General features: G+C 43.0%; 1 protein-coding gene across 1 annotated transcript; it reads right to left on the reverse strand.

Moving 5' to 3' along the window:
* Positions 1-36: 36 nt before the first annotated feature.
* On the reverse strand, positions 37-18925 carry LOC110520477 (ras-related protein Rab-20). The gene is made up of 2 exons (XM_021597820.3): positions 18298-18925; positions 37-1206 (listed from the first exon to the last, which is right to left on the reverse strand). Exons 1-2 carry the CDS (start codon positions 18563-18565, stop codon positions 614-616), a joined length of 861 nt encoding a protein of 286 aa, XP_021453495.3. The 5' UTR covers positions 18566-18925; the 3' UTR covers positions 37-613.
* Between the last annotated feature and the right edge of the window lie 4715 nt (positions 18926-23640).

Here is a 23640-nt window from a genome sequence, read left to right on the forward strand (position 1 = left end):
ATTGACGTTCACACCTCAGCTCAAACTACATCACAATTTCAAAATGAGAATCTTTATTATCGTATCATCTTTGAAAATATCAAGCACGTTTAAAATGTCTTCCATATAAATGCACATTGTCCAGTGTAGATCAGGTGCAAATGAAAAAAAAAAAAAGGATGTAATAAAAATTAACATGCAACAGAACGTACAAATGCAAACAAAGCTGATTGTTTAACAAACATTTAAAAACATCCTTACAATAAGATTCATTTTACACAATTCAAATGTGCCCACCCTGGTAGTCAAACAATTCGTGCTGTTGAACAAAAAGGCATGTGACATTCTCATTCAAGAAAATAATCATCTGTGATTGATTTCTAAACAGTCCATTTTACAAACTACACACCATTTTGGCCAGAACTCAATTACATGCATATCAGAGCCTCAGAAATCCAACTCCTTCTTACTCCATAACAATCCTTGGCATCTCATTGGAAGAAAAAAAATGTTTGATTGATTGCTTGAAAGTATGTGTATCAAAAATCGGTCAATGCTGACAAATCTTTTTGGAGAGCAACATGGAGATGGCATGAAAACTCCTCTTTACGATCAGTCTAAAACTCGGTAGTCCCTAGCAGCAGGCGGTCCTTGGCCGTTTCCCTGCCCCGATGCACTCATCCAGGTCCACGGTGGGTGATCCCTCTCTCTCAGTCCTCTTCCTGATGATGGAGGGCAGCACCATGTCAAACAGCGCCTCAAACAGAGGGTCCACGTTGTAGCCCGTCTTAGCACTGGTCTCAAAGCACATCTTGTCAGCAGGCAGGCTGTTAGTCTCTTCCATACCCTTGTATCTCAGGATCCTCCCATACAACGCCACTGCATCCTCCCGGCTCACCTGCTTGTTGACCGACACCCCCGACAGGGAGACTGGAGAGGCTGGAGGGGTGGGGCAGGCAGAAGGCACCCTGGGCCTCTCCCCGTCCTCCTCTCCCTGGTCCTCGGTTAGGCCGTCTTGGGTGGCTCCCACCTGTGCCTGGAGGTCTGTGAGGTCGGCCTTGTTGCCCACGATGGCGTAGATGCAGTCGTGATTGGCAGTGTCGGTCAGGGACAGGAAGCGCTCCTCCAGCTCAGCCAGACTCTGCCAGTTGGTTACGTCGTAGGTGAGGATGACAGCAGCAGCGCCCCGGCAGTACATGGAGCCCAGCCCGTGGAACTGCTCCCGACCTGGGGGACACACCAGACAGAATTATCAGAATTAATTAACAGAATTAACAGAATTAACACGTTAAGCACATAGGAGAGTAGTTTCATACACAAGAGTCAAAACAAACACGATTGTGTTCTAATATAGACCAATGAATGTCAAGTAAAGGCAAAGACGACAACAGACAAATTCACAAGCTTAATATAACGGGCTTCCAAACTACAGGTAGCGAGAGAGAGCAAGAGAATAGCTGAAAAACAAAAGCAACCATTGTTGTAGAAATATGCAAGAGCTCTTCAGTGTGTGTTCAAGTAAAGTTTGATCTTGGAGACTTTGTTCTGAACACTTCACGGTCACAGCCAAAATACGTGCAAAAATACAGGGAGCCTTTGAACAAGGTCCACATGAAATGTTTCACAGGTTGTAAGATACAGTATGTACAGTAATTAAACCTTAGGCCTGAGTATCCAGGAGTAGCCTGCCTGACATAAAAACCAAACAAATAAGGAGAGCCAACTGAGCTGAAATCGAGTATGCTGACAGAGACAAATCCCTAGGATCAGAGTTAGTGGAGGGGAAGATTGTTGTTTGAAAGAACTTTCTCCAGGGTAAAATTTCAGTGCGGGGCAGTGGGGCTAGGGTCCTATTCTGCTCAGAAACAGACAGTATGAAGCAGGGTAATAAACAGAAGACGATACATCTGCTGGGAGGAGGGCCAATCAGGATAACAAGTGCTGATCATGGAGACACTAAACCACACCCCTCCCCCTTGGTGTGTCTGTACAGCATGATCAAGCAGGGTTATATTAGGTCCAGTGAGTGGGTTATGGGTGAGTGGGAGGTTGAAGCATATGCCGTCACCCTGACCCGCTACACAGTCACCTCCCTGTCATGTGACTGAGCAGCCGCCGGCAGCTGGCTGTGTAACTTCTACAGGAAGTTGAACCAAGTAAAGGGGTACATTTCCGGGATTGTAATTGTCGGTTTATTATAAATACTACTATAACCTATCATAGCTTGAAAGAAACGCCTGAAACTAGATTCCCCACATTCTGGTCTTGACGAGAACAAAAAAAAGAATTATAGTGAAAAGGCGGAGGATATTCTCTTCAGCACTGCTCAAACAATCCAGTTAAAATGGAGTGTCTCCTTGTTAACATCAAAAAACAAAGTCACATCACAGTCTTCCATTTCCCCTGAAAAGCGTAACGTCTGGTTGTTTACGAGCCCACTGAGGCTACTGCCACCTGAAGAAGTGATGTTGAATGGCATAAAATTCTACGTCAGGCAGAAACGAGTGTTTGGATCAGGAAAGTTTCCTCTCATGACTCTACTAGCCAGAATGCGGTTACATTCAGCTATTGTTTACATATTGCATGTGATGCACTGAGTCAACAGGTAGAAAATACCAGCGAAAGAACCTACCGGCACAGCAAAACGGTAATCACTTTCCTGTGGATACGCCAGCTCCACCTCCTACCGCCAAAAGGCCCAACCGCATGTACAGGTAATGTGTTATAGTGTGGACACTATATAAATAATTACATTGAATATGTATTGTACTTACCAGCAGTATAGTATGATTGTTATTCATGTGTGCATGGTTATTATTGGAATTGGCCGTGACCTTTCCTCTGAGGTCATCACCCAGAGTCGGATCTGTACAAGGCGACTATCACACGGTGAGTGGGCTGTAGCGCTTTGCTGCATTTGTACACCTTTTATCTTTTAGGATGAAAGTAATATAGAAATGCGTGTGGGCCTTTCTTGTAAAGTTATTTAACTAGGCAAGTCAATTAAGAACAAATTCTTATTTACAATGACTACCTACCCTGGCCATACCCTCCCCTAACTCGGACGACACTGAGCCAATTGTGCGCCGCCCTTTGGAACTCCCGATCACGACCGGTTGTGATACAGGCCGGGATCGAACAAGGGTCTGTAGTGATGCCTCTAGCACTGCCTTAGACCACTGTGTTACTACATCTTTTTGGCGACGAGGATCAGCATGTACAGGGCGATACGCAAGCTAGCTAAGAAATGAGCGACGGAAAGCAGGTGGCGCTGGAGGGAAACGCCAACAGTGACAATCAGCAGCAAGTGAAAAATCACTAACGAGGAAAAAAAATCCCTAACGTTGGCGTTATAATGGAAATGTTTGGGACCATCACTGAGTTTGTGGAAGAGAAAAAGCACTGGATGGAATATGTGGAAAGGATGGGACAGTTTTGGCAAATGGAATTACAGATGACTTCCTCCATTTGGCCACCTTTCCTTCCAGTTCTCTGCTGCCTGTGACTGGGACAAATTGCAAAAATTGCTGAAGTTGGAGACTTATCTCCCTCACCAGCTTCAAACATCTGCTATCTGAGCAGTTAACCGATCGCTGCAGCTGTCCATAGTCCATCGGTAAATAGCCCACTCAATTTACCTACCTCATCCCCATACTGTTTATATTTAATTGTCTGCTATTTTGCACACCAGTATCTCTACCTGCACATGACCATCTGATCATTTATCACTCCAGTGTTAATCTGCAAAATTGTAATTATTCGCCTACCACCTCATGCCTTTTGCACACAATGTATATAGACATATTTTTTTCTACTTTGTTATTGACTTGTTTATTGTTTACTCCATGTGTAACTGTGTTGTCTGTTCACACTGCTTTGCTTTATCTTGGCCAGGTCGCAGTTGCAAATGAGAACTTGTTCTCAACTAGCCTACCTGGTTAAATAAAGGTGTTCTCAACTAGCCTACCTGGTTAAATGAAGGTGTTCTCAACTAGCCTACCTGGTTAAATAAAGGTGAAATAAAATAATAAGTGAGGCTAAACAGCGTTCTATCCTCTTGAGTGTGTGTGGGGCTAAAACCTACAAGTTTGAGGAATTTAGCTACACTATGGGGACATTCCTTTTGTGGATCTAGTTGCTTTAGTTCAGACTCACCAAAATCCGAAGCCGTCGGTGATTGTCCAGAGGTTCAAGTTTAACTGCCATTTACGGAAAACAGGTCAGTCTGTTGCTAACTTTGTTGCTGAATTACATGAACTCTGAATATTGAGTTTGGGGCTGTGTTTGAGAACATGCTCCGTGACAGATCAGTCTGTGGCATTAATGAGGACGGCATAGAGTGCCGTTTGGTGGGGGAAGCCACACTGATTTAAGAGAGCCATAGAAATATCTCAAGGGATGAGATGGCCGTTAATGTGAAAAATATTCAAAAGGCTAACAGAGGAAGTGGTGCAGTGCATCAGGGGAAAAAAAGCAGTGGAATGTTAGTTGTGGGGGAATACGTGCAAACAACCAAGTTCAAAGATACGGTCTGTCACAATTGCAAAAAAAGGGACAATTAGCTATAAAAAAAAAAATGCAGGGGTCCTAGGAGCAAGCCAGAGGGTGGGCAGACTGGGCAGGGCAAGTTCACAGCTAAGAAGCCGCAGTCAGCAGCACACCACCTAGAGAGCACGGAAGAGCATTGTTCCTACAACATGTTTAAATGTGAGTGAGCCGTGTGCAGAGCCCATCTATGCTACAGTGGGGGGAGATGGAAAGCAGATGGAGGAACTCTGCCTCTTATCAGTGAGGAGAACTACAAACAAATGTGGGGCTCAAGAAAGGCCTCAGCCCTCACACCAGCAGGGATCAAACTGCGTACGAACACCGGGGAGACCATACCATTGCTGGGGCCTCTGGAGGTGAAAAGGAATGGGCTTAGTTTACTAGGGTGTGACTGGCTCACCAAAATACAACTGCACTTGGGTGAGAAACAGACACACACACACGTGACTGAGGATGTCACTCAAACGTACCCTGAGATTTTTAAAGATGAACTGGGCACACTGCAGTTAAGCTGTTTGTGGATCCCTAGGCAGAGCCTCGCATTTTCAAACCCAGGACAGTGGCTTACGCCATGAAAAAGAAAGTGGATGGAGTTGGAGCAGCTGCAAGAAACTAACCCATTCAGTTCTCCCGCTGGGCAGCTCCAATTGTTCCCGTTCTGAAAAGTGACATCACTGCGTATATGTGGGGACTACAAACTCCCCATCAACAGCGATGCTTGCTGGAGGCAAGACGTTCAAAGCTTGACATGAGTCATTGCCTACCAACAGTTCCTCCTGGACAAGGACTCAAGTGTGTCAGACAACACGCACAAAGTCTTGTTCAGGTACAACCGCTTGGTTTTCGGCGTGGCATCCAGTCCAGCCGTTTTCCAGAGGACAATCTGGAATGGGATCCCTCATGTAGCAGCGTACCTGGGTGACATCCTGGTTACAGGTGAGACGTAGGAGGAGAACAAGCCATCTGGACCAGGTGTTAGAGATTCTCCGAGGCAGGGAAGCGTTGCAAGTGCACATTCCAAGTAGAGTGTGACACACTACCATTCAAAAGTTTAGGATCACTTAGAAAAAGTCCTTGTTTTTGAAAGAAAAGCACATTTGTCCATTAAAATAACATCAAATTGGTCACAAACACAGTGTAGACATTGTTAATGTTGTAAATGACTTGAAACTGGAAATGGCTGATTTATGGAATATCTACAGAGGCTCATTATCAGCAATCACTCCTGTGTTCCAATGGCACGTTGTGTTAGCTAATCTAAGTTTATCATTTTAAAAGGCTAATTGATCATTAGAAAACCCTTTTGCAATTATTTTAAACAGCTGAAAACTCTTGTTCGGATTACAGCAGCAATGAAACTGGCCTTCTTTAGACTAGTTGAGTATCTGGAGCATCAGCATTTGTGGGTTAGATTACAGGCTTAAAATGTCCAGAAACAAAAATAACTTTCTGAAACTCAGACTATTCTTGTTCTGAGAAATGAAGGCTACTCCATGCGAGAAATTGCCAAGAAACTGAAGATCTCGTACAACGCTGTGCTCCCTTCACAGAACAGTGCAAACTGTCTCAAACCAGAACAGAAAGTGGAGTGAGTAAAAGCACATTAGTGTGTCTAGTTTGAGAAACAGACGCCTCACAAGTCAACTGGCAGCTTCATTAAATAGTACCTGCAAAACCCCAGTCTCAACGTCAACAGTGAAGAGGCGACTTCGATGCTGGCCTCTTAGGTAGTTGCAAAGAAAGCAATTTCTCAGAGTGGGCAATAAAAAGAAAATATTAAGATGGGCAAAATAACAGGACACTGGACAGAGGAAGATTGGAAAAAAAGTGTTATGGAAAGACTAATCTAAGTTGAGGTGTTCGGATCACAAAGAAGAATATTTGTGAGACGCAGAAAAATATTGAGATACTGGAAGAGTGCTTGACGCCATCTGTCAAGCATGGTGGAGGCAATGTGATGGTCTGAGGGTGGTTTGGTGGTGGTAAAGTGGGAGATTTGTACAGGGTAAAATGGATCTTGAAGAAGGAAATCACTCCATTTTGCAACACCATACCCTGTGGACGGCGCTTAAATTGGAGACAATTTCCTCCTTCAACAGGACAATGACCCAAAGCGAAGCTCCAAACTACGCCAGAACTATTTAGGGAAGAAGCAGTCCGCTGGTATTGTGTCTATAATGGACTGACCAGCAGTCACTGGATCTTAACCCTATTGAGCTGTTGTGGGAGCAGCTTGACCGTATGGTACGTAAGAAGTGCCCATCAAACCAATCCAACTTGTGGGAGGTGCTTCAGCACAGGGTGAAATCTCTTCAGATTACCTCAACAAATTGACAACTAGAATGCCAAAGGTCTGCAAGGCTGTAATTTCTGTGGAGGATGGAGGATTCTTTGATGAAAGCGAAGTTTGAAGGACAATTTTTTAACTTAAAAATCATTATTTATAAACCTTGTCAATGTCTTGACTATATTTCCTATTCATTTTGCAACTCATTTCATGTACGTTTTCATGGAAAACACAGAAATTTCTAAGTGACCCCAAACGTTTGAACGGTAGTGTACCTAGGTCACAAGATCACAGTGCGGGGTTTGTCCTGTGGAGGACAAAGTCAGCGCAATCAACGATGCTAGAAATCCCAAGAACATGTCTGAGCGCAGGTCATTCTTGGGCATGGTGAACTACTATGGTAAGTTACTCCCCCTGAGCTGTTAAGTGTTGGCTCCACTTTTCAGCTGAGCCACAAATACCATAAATGATAGTGGGGGCCAGCACAAAAGAAAGCTTTCCAGGAAGCGAAAGCACTACTACAATCAGCACAACTGCTGGTTAATTTTGACCGAGACAAAGAGATAATTCTGTCATGTAACGCCTCGCCCTACAGCATCAGGGCAGTACTCTCATCAGATGGAGGACAGATCAGAGAGACCCATTGGATTTGCATCATGCACACTGACGAGTGGTGAGAAGGGTTATTCATTAAGACAAGGAAGGTCTGGCCATAGTCTTTGCTGTGAAACGCTTTCATCAGTACCTCTACGGTAGTCATTTCACCATATGCACTGACCACAAACCACTGAAGAGCTTATTCAAGGAATCAAGATGCATTCCTCCCAAGGCTTCAGCAAGGATACAGCGCTGTGCCTCACACCGTCAGCTTACCAGTACACCTTCGTGTACAGAGCGGGGAAGGACAACACAAACGAGCTCAACCGTCTGTTACCAGAGATGCCCGCCACAACTGTGGTGCCTCCAGAGACAATTTTCCTAATGGAGAGATTGCCAAACAGTGAACAAACCGGGATCCTATCCTGGCCCAAGTGAAAAGATTCCTTATGCAGCTTTGGCCTCCTGTCAGAGGATGATGGACTGAGACCTTATGCAAAGCACAATACTGAGCTGAGTGTGCAGGATGGCTGCATACTCTGGCAGTCCAGAGAAGTTGTTCCTCCCCTGGCTGTTCACAAGTCATAGATGAGATCCGAGGCTCACCCACGTGCCTCCCGGATGAAAAGTTTAGCCAGATCTTACATCTGGTGGCCTAACATGGATCAGGACGTAGAAACCAAAGTTAAATAATGATGGCTCCACCCAAGCCACTACATCTATGGGAGTGAGTGGCCTGACCGCCCATGGTCCAGGCTGCACATAGACTTTGCAGGCCCTTTCGTGGGCCACATGTTCCTTGTCACGGTGGAGCAACATCACAGCGATCACAACCATCGAAAAGCTTTGGTGGCTATTTGCAACCCACGGTCTGCCTGACTCACGTTCGACAACCTTTACCTGTGACTTCTCCATGTCCGCAGCTCTCCATTTCACTTGTCCTCAAAGGGCTTAGCGGAGCGGGCTGTACAGATACTGAAAGAGGGGCTCAAAAGGATGACTGGAGGAACCATCACAACTAAGCTCTCTCGGTTCTTGTTCCATTACAGCATCACGCCACAAAGAGGACAGGCTCCAGCTTAGATGTCCAAAAGCTCACCTGGATCTACTGCGTCGGGATATCAAAGCACGAGTGGAACGGAAGCAGGAGAAACAAAAAAAAGACAACCACCACGCGAGGGCGAGACAGTTAAAACCCAATGACACCGTCTACATCCACAACTTCACAAGCAGCCAACACTGGTTGCCAGGTATCATTCTGAGTCAGTGGTCCAGCCTCCTTTGTGGTAAAACTGACTGATGGTCGAGTCATGCGCAGACACCAGGATCACATCCGCCTGCACTTTGACAAAGAAAATACCATGTTTTCAAATGGAACAGCGGGTGGTAGTATACAAGTTGAAATCCCACAGGAAACAGTATCTGAGGAAAAGCGGTATTCAGTGGTTCCAGCAGAGGGTGATGGAATTTCACAAACGCCCAACCCGCTCCTGTGCTCCTCAGACCCATCGCCACTGGGAGACATCTTACCGGTGTCTCGTGGAACACCAGGAGTACTGCGCAGATCACAGCGTAGTCACAAGCCTTCTGAAAGAAGAGACACTCGTGGTGTTAGTGTGTGTGGAACAAAAGACCTAGTAGAAAATAAGGACTGTCATATTGTTTACATTTACAGTAACACTAGCAGCAGTTCTAAAGTGTTGTGAAGAAAAAAGGAAACACTGATGTGGCTTACTGTTACCCTGTTTATTTCCTTACAGGGGGTAATGAAATTAAGGGGGAGAAGTGTTAGTGTGGACACTATATAAATAATTATGTATTGTACTTACCTGCAGTATAGTATGATTGCTATTCATGTGTGCATGGTTATTGGCATTGACCGTGGCATTTTCCCTTTGATGAGGTCATCACCCAGAGTCGGATCTGTACAAGGCGACTATCACACGGTGAGTGGGCTGTAAAGCTTTGCTGCATTTGTATATCTTATTTATTTGATTGAAAATAAAGGAAAGTAATATAGAAATGCGTGTGGGCATTCCTTGTCAAGTTACTACAAGTGTAAATATAATTTTATTCAACATTCTGCTTTGTAGAGACTATGGAGTCCTCTACAGCGACTTCTTTCAGACTGATATCCATGGAGTAACCATGGTAACAGTCATGTTTAGGCAACCACATCCTTTGGTTGAAGTGAGACTGAATGTGTGGATGAGTGTACGTGTGAGTAGTAGGTGTTTGGGAGTATGCGTTCTGAGTAGTAGGTGTTTGGGAGTATGCGTTCGTCTTTACATTTGTACTGTTGGCTATACTAAAAAGCTAACCCTCCCCAAGTGTCATAACATGAGTCCGCTTTAAAAAATAAATTAAAAAGTCACAGTAGAAACTCCCATTGGGTACACAGAGAAGGAACCAATCTTGGTGATGTTCCCATTTCATTTGTTTGGTTTGTGATATCATAGACTTGGCTGACATTCATTCCTTGTTTTCAATGATTGCAGAATCAAAGCAGTTTCACCAGTCTGGGTATACCATGCTGTACGGAATTCACGCACCGTTCTAGAATGGAGTGAAACGCGGGTAAATTCAAGAGCGTGCTACTAAATTAATGTCTGAATCTATTTCTTTAGCCTATATTATTATGAATCACATACAATTAATCATTAGATTGTACAAAAGTGTTGATTAAATAAGGGCGTTAGTTTGTTGTGATCGTTACTAGTGTAGACTACACAGCTCTTGGTTGCATCTCCTCATATTTCGGCGTTAGTAGCGGAGGTATTTCCGCACTTTGGACCAATCAAAATCAACTTGATACAAGAAATTAACAATGCAAACTGAAACAAAAAATGTCAGGGAGAGTAGATAATGAAATTCAGTCTTAGTTTGGATATATATACACACACACACACACACACACAGAGAGAGCAAAAAAGAAAATGTATTCGCACTGTCAACTGCGCTTATTTTCAGCAAACTTAACATGTGTAAATATTTGTATGAACATAAGAATCAACAACTGAGACAAACTGAACCAGTTCCACAGACATGTGACTAACATGAATGGAATAATGTGTCCCTGAACAAAGGGGTCAAAATCAAAAGTAACGTTGAGCTCTGGTGTGGCCACCAGCTGTATTAAGTACTGCAGTGCATTTCCTCATGGACTGCACCAGATTTGCTGTGAGATGTTACCCCACTCTTCCACCAAGGCACCTGCAAGTTCCCTGACATTTCTGGGGGGAATGGCCCTAGCCCTCACCCTCCAATCCAAAAAGGCTCCAAAATTGCTCAATGGGATTGAGATCCGGGCTCTTCGCTGGCCATGGCAGAACACTGACATTCCTGTCTTGCAGGAAATCACGTACAGAACAAGCAGTATAGCTGGTGGCATTGTCATGCTGGAGGGTCATGTCAGGATGAGCCTGCAGGAAGGGTACCACATGAGGGAGGAGGTCTTCCTTGTAACGCACAGCGTTGCGATTGCCTGCAATGACAACAAGCTCAGTCCGATCATGCCATGACACCACCCCAGACCCTTCAACTCGATCCCGCTCCAGAGTACAGGCCTCGCTGTAATTCTCATTCCTTTGACAATAAACGCGAATCCGACCATCACCCCTGGTGAGACAAAACCGAGACTCGTCAGTGAAGAGCACTTTTTGCCAGTCCTGTCTGGTCCAGCAACGGTGGGTTTGTGCCCATAGGCAATGTTTTCGGTGATGTCTGGTGAGGACCTGCTTACAACAGGCCTACAAGCCCTCAGTCCAGCCTCTCTCAGCTGATTGTGGACAGTCTGAGCACTGATGGAGGGATTATGCGTTCCTGGTGTAACTCGGGTAGTTGTTGTTGCCATCCTGTACCTGTCCCGCAGGTGTAATGTTCGGATGTACCGATCCAGTGCAGGTGTTGTTACACGTGGTCTGCCATTGCGAGGACGATCAGCGGTCCGTCCCGTCTCCCTGTAGCGCTGTTTTAGGCGTCTCACAGTACGGACATTACAATTTATTGCCCTGGCCACATCTGCAGTCCTCATGCCTCCTTGCAGCATGCCTAAGGCACGTTCGCACAGATGAGCAGGGACCCTGGGCATATTTTGTTTGGTGTTTTTCAGAGTCAGTAGAAAGGCCTCTTTAGTGTTCTAAGTTTTCATAACTGACCTTAATTGCCTGCCTTGTGTAAGCTGTTAGTGTCTTAATGACCGTTCCACAGGTGTATGTTCATTAATTGTTTATGGTTCATTGAACAAGCATAAGAAACAGGTGTTTAAACCCTTTACAATGAAGATATGTGAAGTTACTTGGATTTTTACTAATTATATTTGAAAGACAGGGTCCTGAAAAAGGGATGTTTCTTTTTTGGCTGAGTTTAGAAACAGGTGAACAGTTTTGGAACACTAAGCCATTGACTGCCTTCACCAGGTGGCTGTGTTACAAGTGGGTTGCTTTTGACAATAAGTCACCTGACTACAGCCATCTAGTTTTGAACCAAGAAGAAGACCAAGGAGTAGGCAAGGAGTCGAGCGGGATGGACGAGAGGAATGTCCAGTTGGCCCGAAAAGCCTGGTAAACTAACGTTACGGAGTGTCAAGCCAGCTAGCTTGCCAGTTGACGTTTGAAGTAAGTGCCGTTCTGACCATGGAGCAGTGACAGTTTGATTAAGCAGCGACCACTTTGTGACCATAATGACATTCTATATTCACTATAATCATGCTACATTATGAGTAAAAACCTCCATATCGTCTGAACTATACTGAACAAAAATAAATGCAACATGTAGTGTTGGTCACATGTTTCATGAGCTGAAAAAAATCTAAAAAAAAAGTTCCATTAGCAAAAAGAGCCAAAAATGTTATGCCCAAATGTGTTTACATCCCTGTTAGTGAGCATTTCTCCATTGTCAAGATAATCCATCCATCCGTTGTTTTAGAGAATTTGGGAGTAGTATTTCTGTCTGTAATAATGCCCTTTTGAGGGGAAACTGGGCCTGGCGCCCCAGTGGGTGGGCCTGGCTGACCAGTGCACCCCTGCCCAGTCATGTGAAATCCATAGATTAGGGCCTAATGAGTATTTCAATTGACCAATTTCCTTATATGAACTAACTCAGCAAAATCTTTGAAATTGTTTGCGAGATAGGGTTTGGACTATCTATTGTATTTCTGATGCAATTCTCTATTGAATGAACATATCTCAATAAACATTTAATGAAATAAGCATTTTATGGTTTAACACCCTACGTAGCCAGAGATTTGAGGATTTGGGGGAAGTTACAACATCTCTGAGCCCTACTATTTTCTGTCAATCATCCACTCCCAAACAGTTTATGCCTTAATTGCACAATCATATAACTAGATCAACTTCCTATTTGAACCTCACGTGGACACAGCACTGTGACGGAGTCAGAAAGCAAAGCCCTTTACTGTAAACCTAAACCTAAACCTAGCCCTAGCCCCAACTCTAGCCCTAACCCAGTGAGTGACTAAAGACAACAGCATCCTGCAGAGAGGTCATGGGGATATGGAGCAGGGATGGGAAATAGTGTTGATGTGCTTCAGTGGTTTTTCTACCTTTCTAAACCAACATCAGACAGTCACTTGACTGGAGTTAGGCCTAAGTCCCATACGACTTCTGACAATGCTGTGAAAGTAAATTAAACACTTCTTGCGGTAAGTTGACCAAAATCATGTTGCTGTTGCTAATAGTCATTTTATCCCATTGTAGTGTCATATGACCAAGTCACCTTTCTTTTAGCTGCCGTGAATTATAAGTGCATAAGTCTACTTCTAGAGTTATGACCAAAATTTGGAAGAATTACAAACAAAATGAAAGTGGATTCAAAGTGGTCACCCTCTGCTAGTGATTTGCAGAATGTACATTGATACAATTATAAAGAGGCCTGTGATTGGTTACATTGCCTACTATGCCATTTCTCAGTAAAAAGGGCCATGACTTCAAAAAGTAGCAGAGGTCCCATTAATGCAAAACTAAATATTACTTAGATCAAAATACTCCTCATATTACAGAGCAAGCGGTAAAGCGTCATATGACACCAATTCGAGCTTTGTAGCACCTACAGATGAAACATTACAGAGTCAAAAAGGAGGCTTGGCCAAATTTGATAAATATTTTCTCAATTATAGATTTAGATACAAATGTCAAGAATCCTTTCTACAAAAAGGACCATTCTAAGGATTACTTTTCTAGAAAATCCCCCAAATCATGGTCTATTTTTGTCTTGGGTTCGTAAGAAAATCGCTAAATAGGCCAAATAACTCTTGGTAAATATGGGCCCAGGATGGTCAAAATGTAGGTCATATATCCAGACATCACATCTCCCCTGTTATTATAGAATATCAGAAAGTTCCAATTTGATACAGATAAATAAATGACAGGAATTGGTTACAGGTTACAACCTGATGAGAGCATGGGGGCTTTCAAAAACACTGAATGTGGAGTTCAGGTCTGTCTTTCTGAAAATTTCAGGTCTAAACAACCAAAACATCATTCAATGAAACTCTGGTTAATTCAATATTGTAATTAAGTCACCATTGCATAATGCATTACGTGCACCACCTCCAGACTTGCGCAAATGTGATTGGGTAACCCTGAGATGGCAGTCTTTGATTGGGTAACACAGGGAGTCTTTGATTGGGTAACACAGGAATAAACCGATTGTCATCATTACAAAATGTTGACTTGATTTGCTACATTTTGTCTCTTTATATCAACTGGGCCTTGATTTTGTACATTTGGTAAAAATCATGCAAAATCAGTAGTGTTGGCTGTTAGGCATTGCCCCGAGCCTTTCCAGAAGACGCCGACCCTATCTTTACGCTTGTTTACACTGAAGTCGGAAGGTAAACATGGTTAACCTACATTAAGAAACTGTGGAGCCGGCGTGTGATATGGCTTGGAAAACGTACCTCAATGCAGGGATGGGATATGCCACTGTACTATACATTTGACCTTGATCCACACTGCTCTATCGAGACGATTAAAAGAGTTTGTTTGCCAAGGAAACTGCACTTTTCATCCTCATGCCAGGCAGCAGTAGGCATATCAGCCATTAGGAAATGACATCACGTTGAACAACAAAAAGGAGCTAATTGGCTGACACTGCCATTCCAAAATGGCTATGGTGGCTACTGCTAGCTACTAAATGTATACACAAAAGTATGTGGACACCGCTTCAAAATTAGTCGATTCGCCTATTTCAGCCACACCTTTTGCGGATTGGTGTATAAGATCGAGCAAAAAGCCATGCAATCTTCATAGACAAACACTGGCAGTAGAATTGCTTTACTGAAGAGCTCAGACTTTCAACGTGGCAGTCATAGGATGCCACCTTTACAACAAGTCAGATCGTTGCCCTGCTAGAGCTGCCCCAGGCAACTGTAATTGCTGTTATTGTGAAGCGGAAACATTCAGGAGCAACAACGGCTCATCCGCAAAATGGAAGGCCACACAAGCTCACAGAACGGGACCGCAGAGTGCTGATGCATGTAGAGCCTAAAAATCATCTGTCCTCGGTTTCAACACTCACTACCGAGTTCCAAAGTGCCTCTGGAAGCAACGTCAGCACAAGGACGATTTGTCAGGAGCTTCATGAAATGGGTTTCCATGGTCAAGCAGCCACACACAAGCCTAAGATCACCATGCGCAATGCCAAGAGTCAGCAGGAGTGGTGTAAAGCGTGCCGCCATTGGACTCTGGAGCAGTGGAAACGTGTTCTCTGGAGTGATGAATCCCACTTCACCATCTGACAGTCCGACAAACGAATCTGGGTTTGGCAGATGCCAGGAGTACGCTACCCGCCCGAATGCAGTGTCAACTGTAATGTTTGGTGGAGGAGGAATAATGGTCTGGGGCTATGTTTCATGGTTCAGGCTAGGCCCCTTCGTTCCAGAAGGGAAATCTTGACACTACAGCATACAATGACATTCTAGACGATTCTGTGCTTCCAACTTTGTGGCAACAGTTTGGGGAAAGCGCATTCCTGTTTTAGCATGACAATCCCCCCTCTGCACAAAGCAAGGCCCATACAGAAATGGTTTGATGAGATCGGTGTGGAAGAACTTGACTGACCTGCACAGAGCCCTGACCTCAACCCCATCAAACACCATTGGAATGAATTGGAACGCCGACTGCGAGTCATGTCTAATCGCCCAACATCAGTGTCCAACCTCACTAATGCTCTTGTGGCTGAATAGAAGCAAGTAGAGGTCGACCGATTATGATTTTTCAACGCCGATACCGATAATTGGAGGACCAAAAAAGCAGATACCGATTAATCTGACATTTTTATTTATTTATTTGTAATAATGACAATTACAACAATACTGAATGAGTACTTATTTTTTACTTAATATAATACATCAATAAAATCAATTTAGCCTAAAAAATAATGAAACATGTTCAATTTGGTTTAAATAATGCAAAAACAAAGTGTTGGAGAAGTAAAAGTGCAATATGTGCCATGTCAGAAAGCTAACGTTTAAGTTCCTTGCTCAGAACATGAGAACATATGAAAGCTGGTGGTTCCTTTTAACATGAGTCTTCAATATTCCCAGGTGAAGTTTTAGGTTGTAGTTATTATAGGAATATTTATCTCTACACCATTTGAATTTCATATACCTTTGACTATTGGATGTTCTTATAGGCACTTTAGTATTGCCAGTGTAACAGTATTGCTTCCGTCCCTCTCCTCGCCCCTATCTGGGCTCGAACCAGGAACACATCGACAACAGCCACCCTCAAAGCAGCATTATAACTACTCCAAGTTTCAGAGCGAGTGACATTTGAAACGCTATTAGCGCGCACCCCGCTAACTAGCTAGCCATTTCACATCGGTTACACCATCCTAAACTCGGGAGTTGATAGGCTTGAAGTCATAAACAGCGCAATGCTTGAAGCACAGCAAAAAGCTGCTGGCAAAACGCACGAAAGTGCTGTTTGAATGAATGCTTACGAGCCTGCTGGTGCCTACCATCGCTCAGTCAGACTGCTCTATCAAATCACTTAAACATATTAACACACAGAAATACGAGCTTTAGGTCATTAATATGGTCGACTCCGGAAACTGTAATCTCGAAAACAAGATGTTTATTCTTTCAGTGAAATACGGAACCGTTCCGTATTTTATCTAACGGGTGGCATCCATAAGTCTAAATATTCCTGTTACATTGCACAACCGTCAATGTTATGTCATAATTATGTAAAATTCTGGCAAATTAGGCGGCCCAAACTGTTGCAACTCTGCGTGCAATGAATGCAAGAGAAGTGACACAAATTCACCTGGTTAAAATGGCCTGCTAACCTGGATTGCTTTTAGCTAAATATGCAGGTTTAAAAATATATACTTGTGTATTGATTTTAAGAAAGGCATTGATGTTTATGGTTAGGTACACGTTGGAGCAACAACAGTCCTTTTTCATGAATACGCAACGCATCGATTATATGCAACGCAGGACACGCTAGATAAACTAGTAATGTCATCAACCATGTGTAGTTAACTAGTGGTTATGATTGATTGGTTGATTGTTTTTTATAAGAAGTTTAATGCTAGCTAGCAACTTACCTTGGCTTACTGCATTCGCCTAACAGGCAGGCTCCTCGTGGAGTGCAATGAGAGGCAGGTGGTTAGAGCGTTGGACTAGTAACCGGAAGGTTGCAAGATTGAATCCCCGAGCTGACAAGGTAAAAATCTGTCGTTCTGCCCCTGATCAAGGCAGTTAACCCACCGTTCCTAGGCTGTCATTGAAAATAAGAATGTGTTCTTAACTGACTTGCCTAGTTAGATAAAGATTAAAAAGGTGTAAAAAAAAAAAAGTAAAATAAATATGTTTTTAAATTGGCCAAATCGGTGTCCAATAATACCGATTTCCGATTGTTATGAAAACTTGAAATCGGCCCTAATTAATCGGCCATTCCGATTAATCGGTCGACCTCTAGAAGCAAGTACCCATAAAAATGGTCCAACATCTAGTGGAAAGCCTTCCCAGAAGAGTGGAGACTGTTATTGCAGCAATGATTTTGGATTGAGATGTTTGGTCATGTCTTGTAGCATGACGACGAAAAGGGCAGTTCTCCTTTAAAACAAGCAGTATTTCAAAACTTCTCTATGTATCAGTGCGGATAATTAACATTTGGAGTACAGTGGCATATCCCGTCGCTGCATTGAGGTAGGTATTCCAACCCATATCTCGCCCGGCACCAGTGTCTTAATGTAACCATGACTGTCATTTGACCCTAGTGTAGCTCAGTGTAAACAAGCGTAATGGTAAGGTTGGTATCTTCTAGCAACCCCATTAGCCATGATTTCAAGGCAATTTTATCAAAACGTAATAGGCATCGACTTGTCTGACTGTGGTTCTTGTTCAGTAGTTTATTTAAACTGGTAAACCAGATCACTAATCTAACACTCAGTCATGAAAGGGGCTGTACAGGACAAGCAACCCTTAGGTGGTGTAGTCACATGCTCTCCACAAGTCAACACTGGAAATCAACAACAGAGCTGACCATTGTAAAGAGCCTATGGGGCTCCCAAGTGGCGCAGTGCTCGAAGACACTGCATCAGTGGTAGAGGAGTCACCACAGACCCTGGTTCGATTCCAGGCTATATGACGTGATTGGGAGTAATAGGCACACAATTGGCCCAGCGTCGTACGTGTTTGGCTGGGGTAGCAGTCATTGTAAATAAGAATGTGTTCTTAACTGACTTGCGTAATTAAATAATATCAGGCTACACTGATTTTAAAATGTGTAGAGGTTCTCTAAAACAGCCGGTGGAGATCAAACATTGAGGAAACTAGTCACCGAACTTCCACACATTTAAAAAAAATCAGTGTAGCCTACTAAACGAGCCCTTACAGTCAATTTTGAACACCTTACCAGCAGTGTCCCAAATGGAGATATTGTAGGGTCCCCACTGTTTGAGGAAAAACGCCCCTCCGACGGTGCTGATGGTGTCTTTAAATTTCTTCTCCGTGTACCTGTGAAGCAGCGAGGTCTTCCCAACGTTCATGTCGCCCAGAATGACAACTTTGACGTCAGGCTTCCTCATCTTGGAAAGTTCGGGCATGGTTCTTGACCCACGCCGCTTGGCAAACCTCCTCAGCGGTCTAGCAGAGACACACTCGATGCTGTACTTCACTTTCATTTAAAAGCACTAGTTTACAGATAAAGTGCAATTGTCATCTTGACATCAACCGATTAAAACCCACTGAAATCGTCCTGGGTGTTCGATATAATTCAAGCGATTATACAATCAACATCTCGATATAACAAACACTTCAAGTTAGACGACCACAGCTCTTCCCTCTCTCTCGTCCACTTGTTGATAGTGAACTTCAAAAATTGTGATGAAACCGGACGTTGATTTAAAAGCTTGAAGGGTCATGGCTAGAAGGGATCCAGCTTTTGTAAAATTGATGTCAGATTTATCTTTACATACAATATTAGGAGAATTTACGCAGCAGGTGATGAGAATTAACGTAACAGGTTAAGAGAATCAGTCTACGATTACGAAAAGCTTGGAGGGTCATGGATAGAGGGGATCCAGATTTATTCAAATTAACATCAGATTTTACTTTTCATAGCAGGTTAGGAAAACTTAAAGGAAAACTCCACCGAAAAACAATATTTTGGTATTTCTTTCATTTGTCCATTGATATGTAACTTTCAAAATACAGAAATCATCATATGATGCTTTTTCAGTGGAGTTTCTTTTAAGTATGGAGGATCAAAGCTGCCTTGACTATAATTAAATGGATAAATAAATGCACACATAAATACAGTACCAGTCAAAAGTTTGGACACACCTACACATTCAATGTTTTTCTTTCTTTAACTATTTTCTACATTGTAGAATAAGACATCAAAACTATGAAATAACACATATGGAATCATGAATTTACAAAAAAGTATTAAAAAAATTCTTCAAAGCAGCCACCCTTTGCCTAGATGACAGCTTTGCGCACTCTTGGAATTCTCTCAACCAGCTTCATGAGAAATGTTTTTCCAACAGTCTTGAAGGAGTTCCCACATATGCTGCGCACTTGTTGGCTGCTTTTCCTTCACTCTGCGGTCCAACTCGTCCCAAACCATCCCAATTGGGTTGAGGTTGGGTGAATGTGGAGGCCATGTCTTCTGATGCAGCACTCAATCACTATCCTTCTTGGTCGGCAATAACCTTTACACAGCCGGGAGATGTGTTGGGTCTTTTCCTGTTGAAAAACGAATTAAAGTCCCACTAAGCACAAACCAGATGGGAATGCGTATCGCTGCAGAATGCTGTGGTAGCCATGCTGGTTAAGTGTGCCTTGAATTCTAAATAATTCACAGACAGTGTCACCAGCAAAGCATCCCCACACCATCACACCTCCTTCTCCATGCTTCACGGTGGGAACCACACATGCAGAGATCAAAAATCTCAAATTTGGACTCATCAGACCAAAGGACAGATTTCCACCCGTCTAATGTCCAATGCTCATGTTTCTTGGCCCAAGCAAGTCTATTCGTATTATTGTTGTCCTTTAGTAGTGGTTTCTTTGCAGCAACTTGACTATGAAGGCCTGATTTACGCAGTCTCCTCTGAACAGTTGATGTTGAGATGTGTCTGTTACTTGAACTCCGTGAAGCATTTATTTGGGCTGCAATCCGAGGTGCAATTAACTATAATGAACTTATCCTCTGCAGCAGAAGTAACTCTGGGTCTTCCTTTCCTGTGGTGGTGCTCATGAGAGACAGTTTCATCATAGAGCCAGTTTTGGCGACTGCACTTGCAGAAACGCATTGACAGACCTTCATGTCTTAAAGTAATCATGGACTGTCATTTCTCTTTGCTTATTTGAGCTGTAATTGCTATATGTACTTGGTCTTTTACCAAATAGGGCTATCTTCTGTATACCACCCCTACCTTGTCACAAATGATTGGCTCAAATGCAATTAAGAAGGAAAGAAATTACACAAATTAACTTTAACAAGGCACATCTGTTAATTGAAATGCATTCCAGGTGACGACCTCATGAAGCTGGTTGAGAGAATGCCAAGAGTGTGCAAAGCTGTCATCAAGGCAAAGGGTGGCGACTTTGAAGAATCTCAAATATAAAATATATTTTGATTTGTTTAACACTTTTTTGGTTACTACATGATTCCATATGTGTTATTTCATAGTTTGATGTCTTCACTACTACTCTACAATGTATAAAATAGTAAAAATAAGGAAAACCCTTGAATGAGTAGGTGTGTCCAAACTTAAATAAATAAATACATAAATGAACATAAAATAGATAAATAAATGCACACATAAATAGATAAATAAATGCACACATAAATAGATAAATAAATGCACACATAAATAGATAAATAAATGCACACATAAATAGATAAATAAATGCACACATAAATAGATAAATAAATGCACACATAAATAGATAAATAAATGCACACATAAATAGATAAATAAATGCACACATAAATAGATAAATAAAGGCACACATAAATAGATAAATAAATGGATGAGTGAATAATTGCACACATAAATAGATAAAATATTATTTAAATAATGAATCACACTTTATTTCATTTTATTCTTCATTTATTTCTTTATTTATTCCTCCGATATGATAATGAAGGGGTGTCAAGCAAACATATGTGGGTGGCAGTGGTGTAAAGTACTTAAGTAAAAATACTTTAAAGTACTACTTAAGTCATTTTTGGGGGTATCTGTACTTTAATTTACTATTTATATTTTTGACAACTTTTACTTTTACTTCACTACATTCCTAAAGAAAATAATGTACTTTTCAACACCATACATTTTGCCTGACACCCACAAGTACTAGTTACAATTTGAATGCTTAACAGTACAGGAAAAAGGTCAAATTCACACACGTATCAAGAGAACGTCCCTGCTCATCCCTACTGGTCCACCTCTACGCAGACAACACCATTCTATACACCTCTGGCACTTCTTTGGACACTGTATTAACTCATCTCCAGATGAGCTTCAATGCCATTACAACTCTCCTTCTGTGGCCTCCAACTGCTCTTCAATGCAAGTAAAACTAAATGCATGCTCTTCAACTGATCGCTGCCCGCACATGCCCGCCTGCCTAGCATCACAACTCTGGACGGTTCTGACTTAGAATATGTGGACAACTACAAATAGCTAGGTGTCTGGTTAGACTGTAAACTCTCCTTCCAGACTCGCATTAAGCAATCCAAAATTACATCTAGAATCGGCTTCCTAATCGCACGCAACAAAGCATCCTTCACTCATGCTGCCAAACATACCCTCGTAAAACTGATCATCCTACCAATCCTCGACTTCGGCGATGTCATTTACAAAATAGCCTCAAACACTCTACTCAACAAACTGGATGCAGTCTATCACAGTGCCATCCATTTTGTCACCAAAAGCCCCATATACTACCCACCACTGCGACCTGTATGCTCTCGTTGGCTGGCCCTCGCGTCATACTCGTCGCCAAACCCACTGGTTCCAGGTCATCTACAAGTCTCTGCTAGGTAAAGCCCCGCCTTATCTCAGCTCACTGGTCACCATAGCAGCACCCACCCGTAGCACGCGCTCCAGTAGGTATATCTCACTGGTCACCCCCAGAGCCAATTTTTCCTTTGGCCGCCTTTCCTTCCAGTACTCTGCTGCCAATGACTGGAACGAACTGCAAAAATCTCTGAAGCTGGAGACCCCTACCTCCCTCACTAGCTTTAAGCACCAGCTGTCAGAGCAGCTCACAGATCCCGGCACCTGTACACAGCTCATCTGTTAATAGCCCATCCAATCTACCTCATCCCCATACTGTATTTATTTATTTATCTTGCTCCTTTGCACCCCAGTATCTCTACTTGCACATTCATCTTCTGCAAACCCTATATATTGTAATTACTTAGCCACCATGGCCTATTTATTGCCTTACCCCTCTTATCCTACCTCATTTGAACATGCTGTATATTTTTCTACTGTATTATTGATTGTATGTTTGTTATTTCCATGTGTAACTCTGTGTTGTTGTATGTGTCGAACTGCTTTGCTTTATCTTGGCCAGGTCGCAGTTGCAATAGAGAACTTGTTCTCAACTAGCCTATTTGGTTAAATAAAGGTGAAATAAATAAATCAAATAAATGTTAGAATTTCCTGCCCATGTTGCTGAACAATTCAACCCTTTTGTTAGTGTTCTTCAGGAAGTGTATAGGGGATGTCGTTCCTACTGTGACTATTAAAACCTACCCAAACCAAACTGAAAGCGCGAACCACCGCATTTAACCACGGCAAGGTGACTGGGAATATGGTTGAATACAAACAGTGCAATTATAAGGCAATTGATAAGGCAATCAAACAGGCAAAATGTCAGTACAGAGACAAAGAGGAATTCAACGGCTCAGACACGAGACGTATGTGGCAGGGTCTACAGACAATCACAGACTACAAAGGGAAAACCAGTCGGTGTCCGCGACGTGGCGTCTTGCTCCGGGACAAGCTTAAACACCTTTGCCTGCTTTGAGGATAACACAGTGCCACTGACACGGCCAGCTACCAAGGACTGTGTGCTCTCCTTCTCCGTGGCCGATGTGAGTAAGACATTTATGCGTGTTAACCCTCACAAGTCTGCCGGCCCAGACGGAATCCCTAGCCGCGTCCTCAGAGCATGCGCAGACCAGCTGGCTGGAGTGTTTACAGACATATTGAATCTCTCCTTATCCCAGTCTGCTGTCCCCACTTGCTTCAAAATGTCCACCATTGTTCCTGTACCCAAGAAAGCAAAGGTAACTGAAGTAAATGATTATCGCTCCGTAGCACTCATTTTTGTCATCATCATAAAGTGCTTTGAGAGGCTAGTTAAGGATAATTTCACCTCCACCTTACATGACACCCTAGACCCACTTCAATTTGCATACCACCCCAATATATCCACAGATGATGCAATCGCCATTGCACTGCACACTGCCTTATCCAAACTGGACAAGAGGAATACCTATGTAAGAATGCTATTCATTCACTATAGCTCAGCATTCAATGCCATTATACTCTCCAATCTCATCATTAAGCTCGGGGCCCTGGGTCTAAACCCCGCCCTGTGCAACTGGGTCCTGGACTTCCTGGCGGGCTGCCCCCAGGCAGTGAAGGTAGCAAACAACACCTCCACTATGCTGATCCTCAACACAGGAGCCCCACAAGGGTGCATACTCAGCCCCCTCTTGTACTCCCTGTTC

The sequence above is a fragment of the Oncorhynchus mykiss genome, chromosome 3 (assembly GCF_057628025.1).
Source record: "Oncorhynchus mykiss isolate SJ-2025 chromosome 3, ASM5762802v1, whole genome shotgun sequence".
Classification (NCBI taxonomy): domain Eukaryota; kingdom Metazoa; phylum Chordata; class Actinopteri; order Salmoniformes; family Salmonidae; genus Oncorhynchus; species Oncorhynchus mykiss.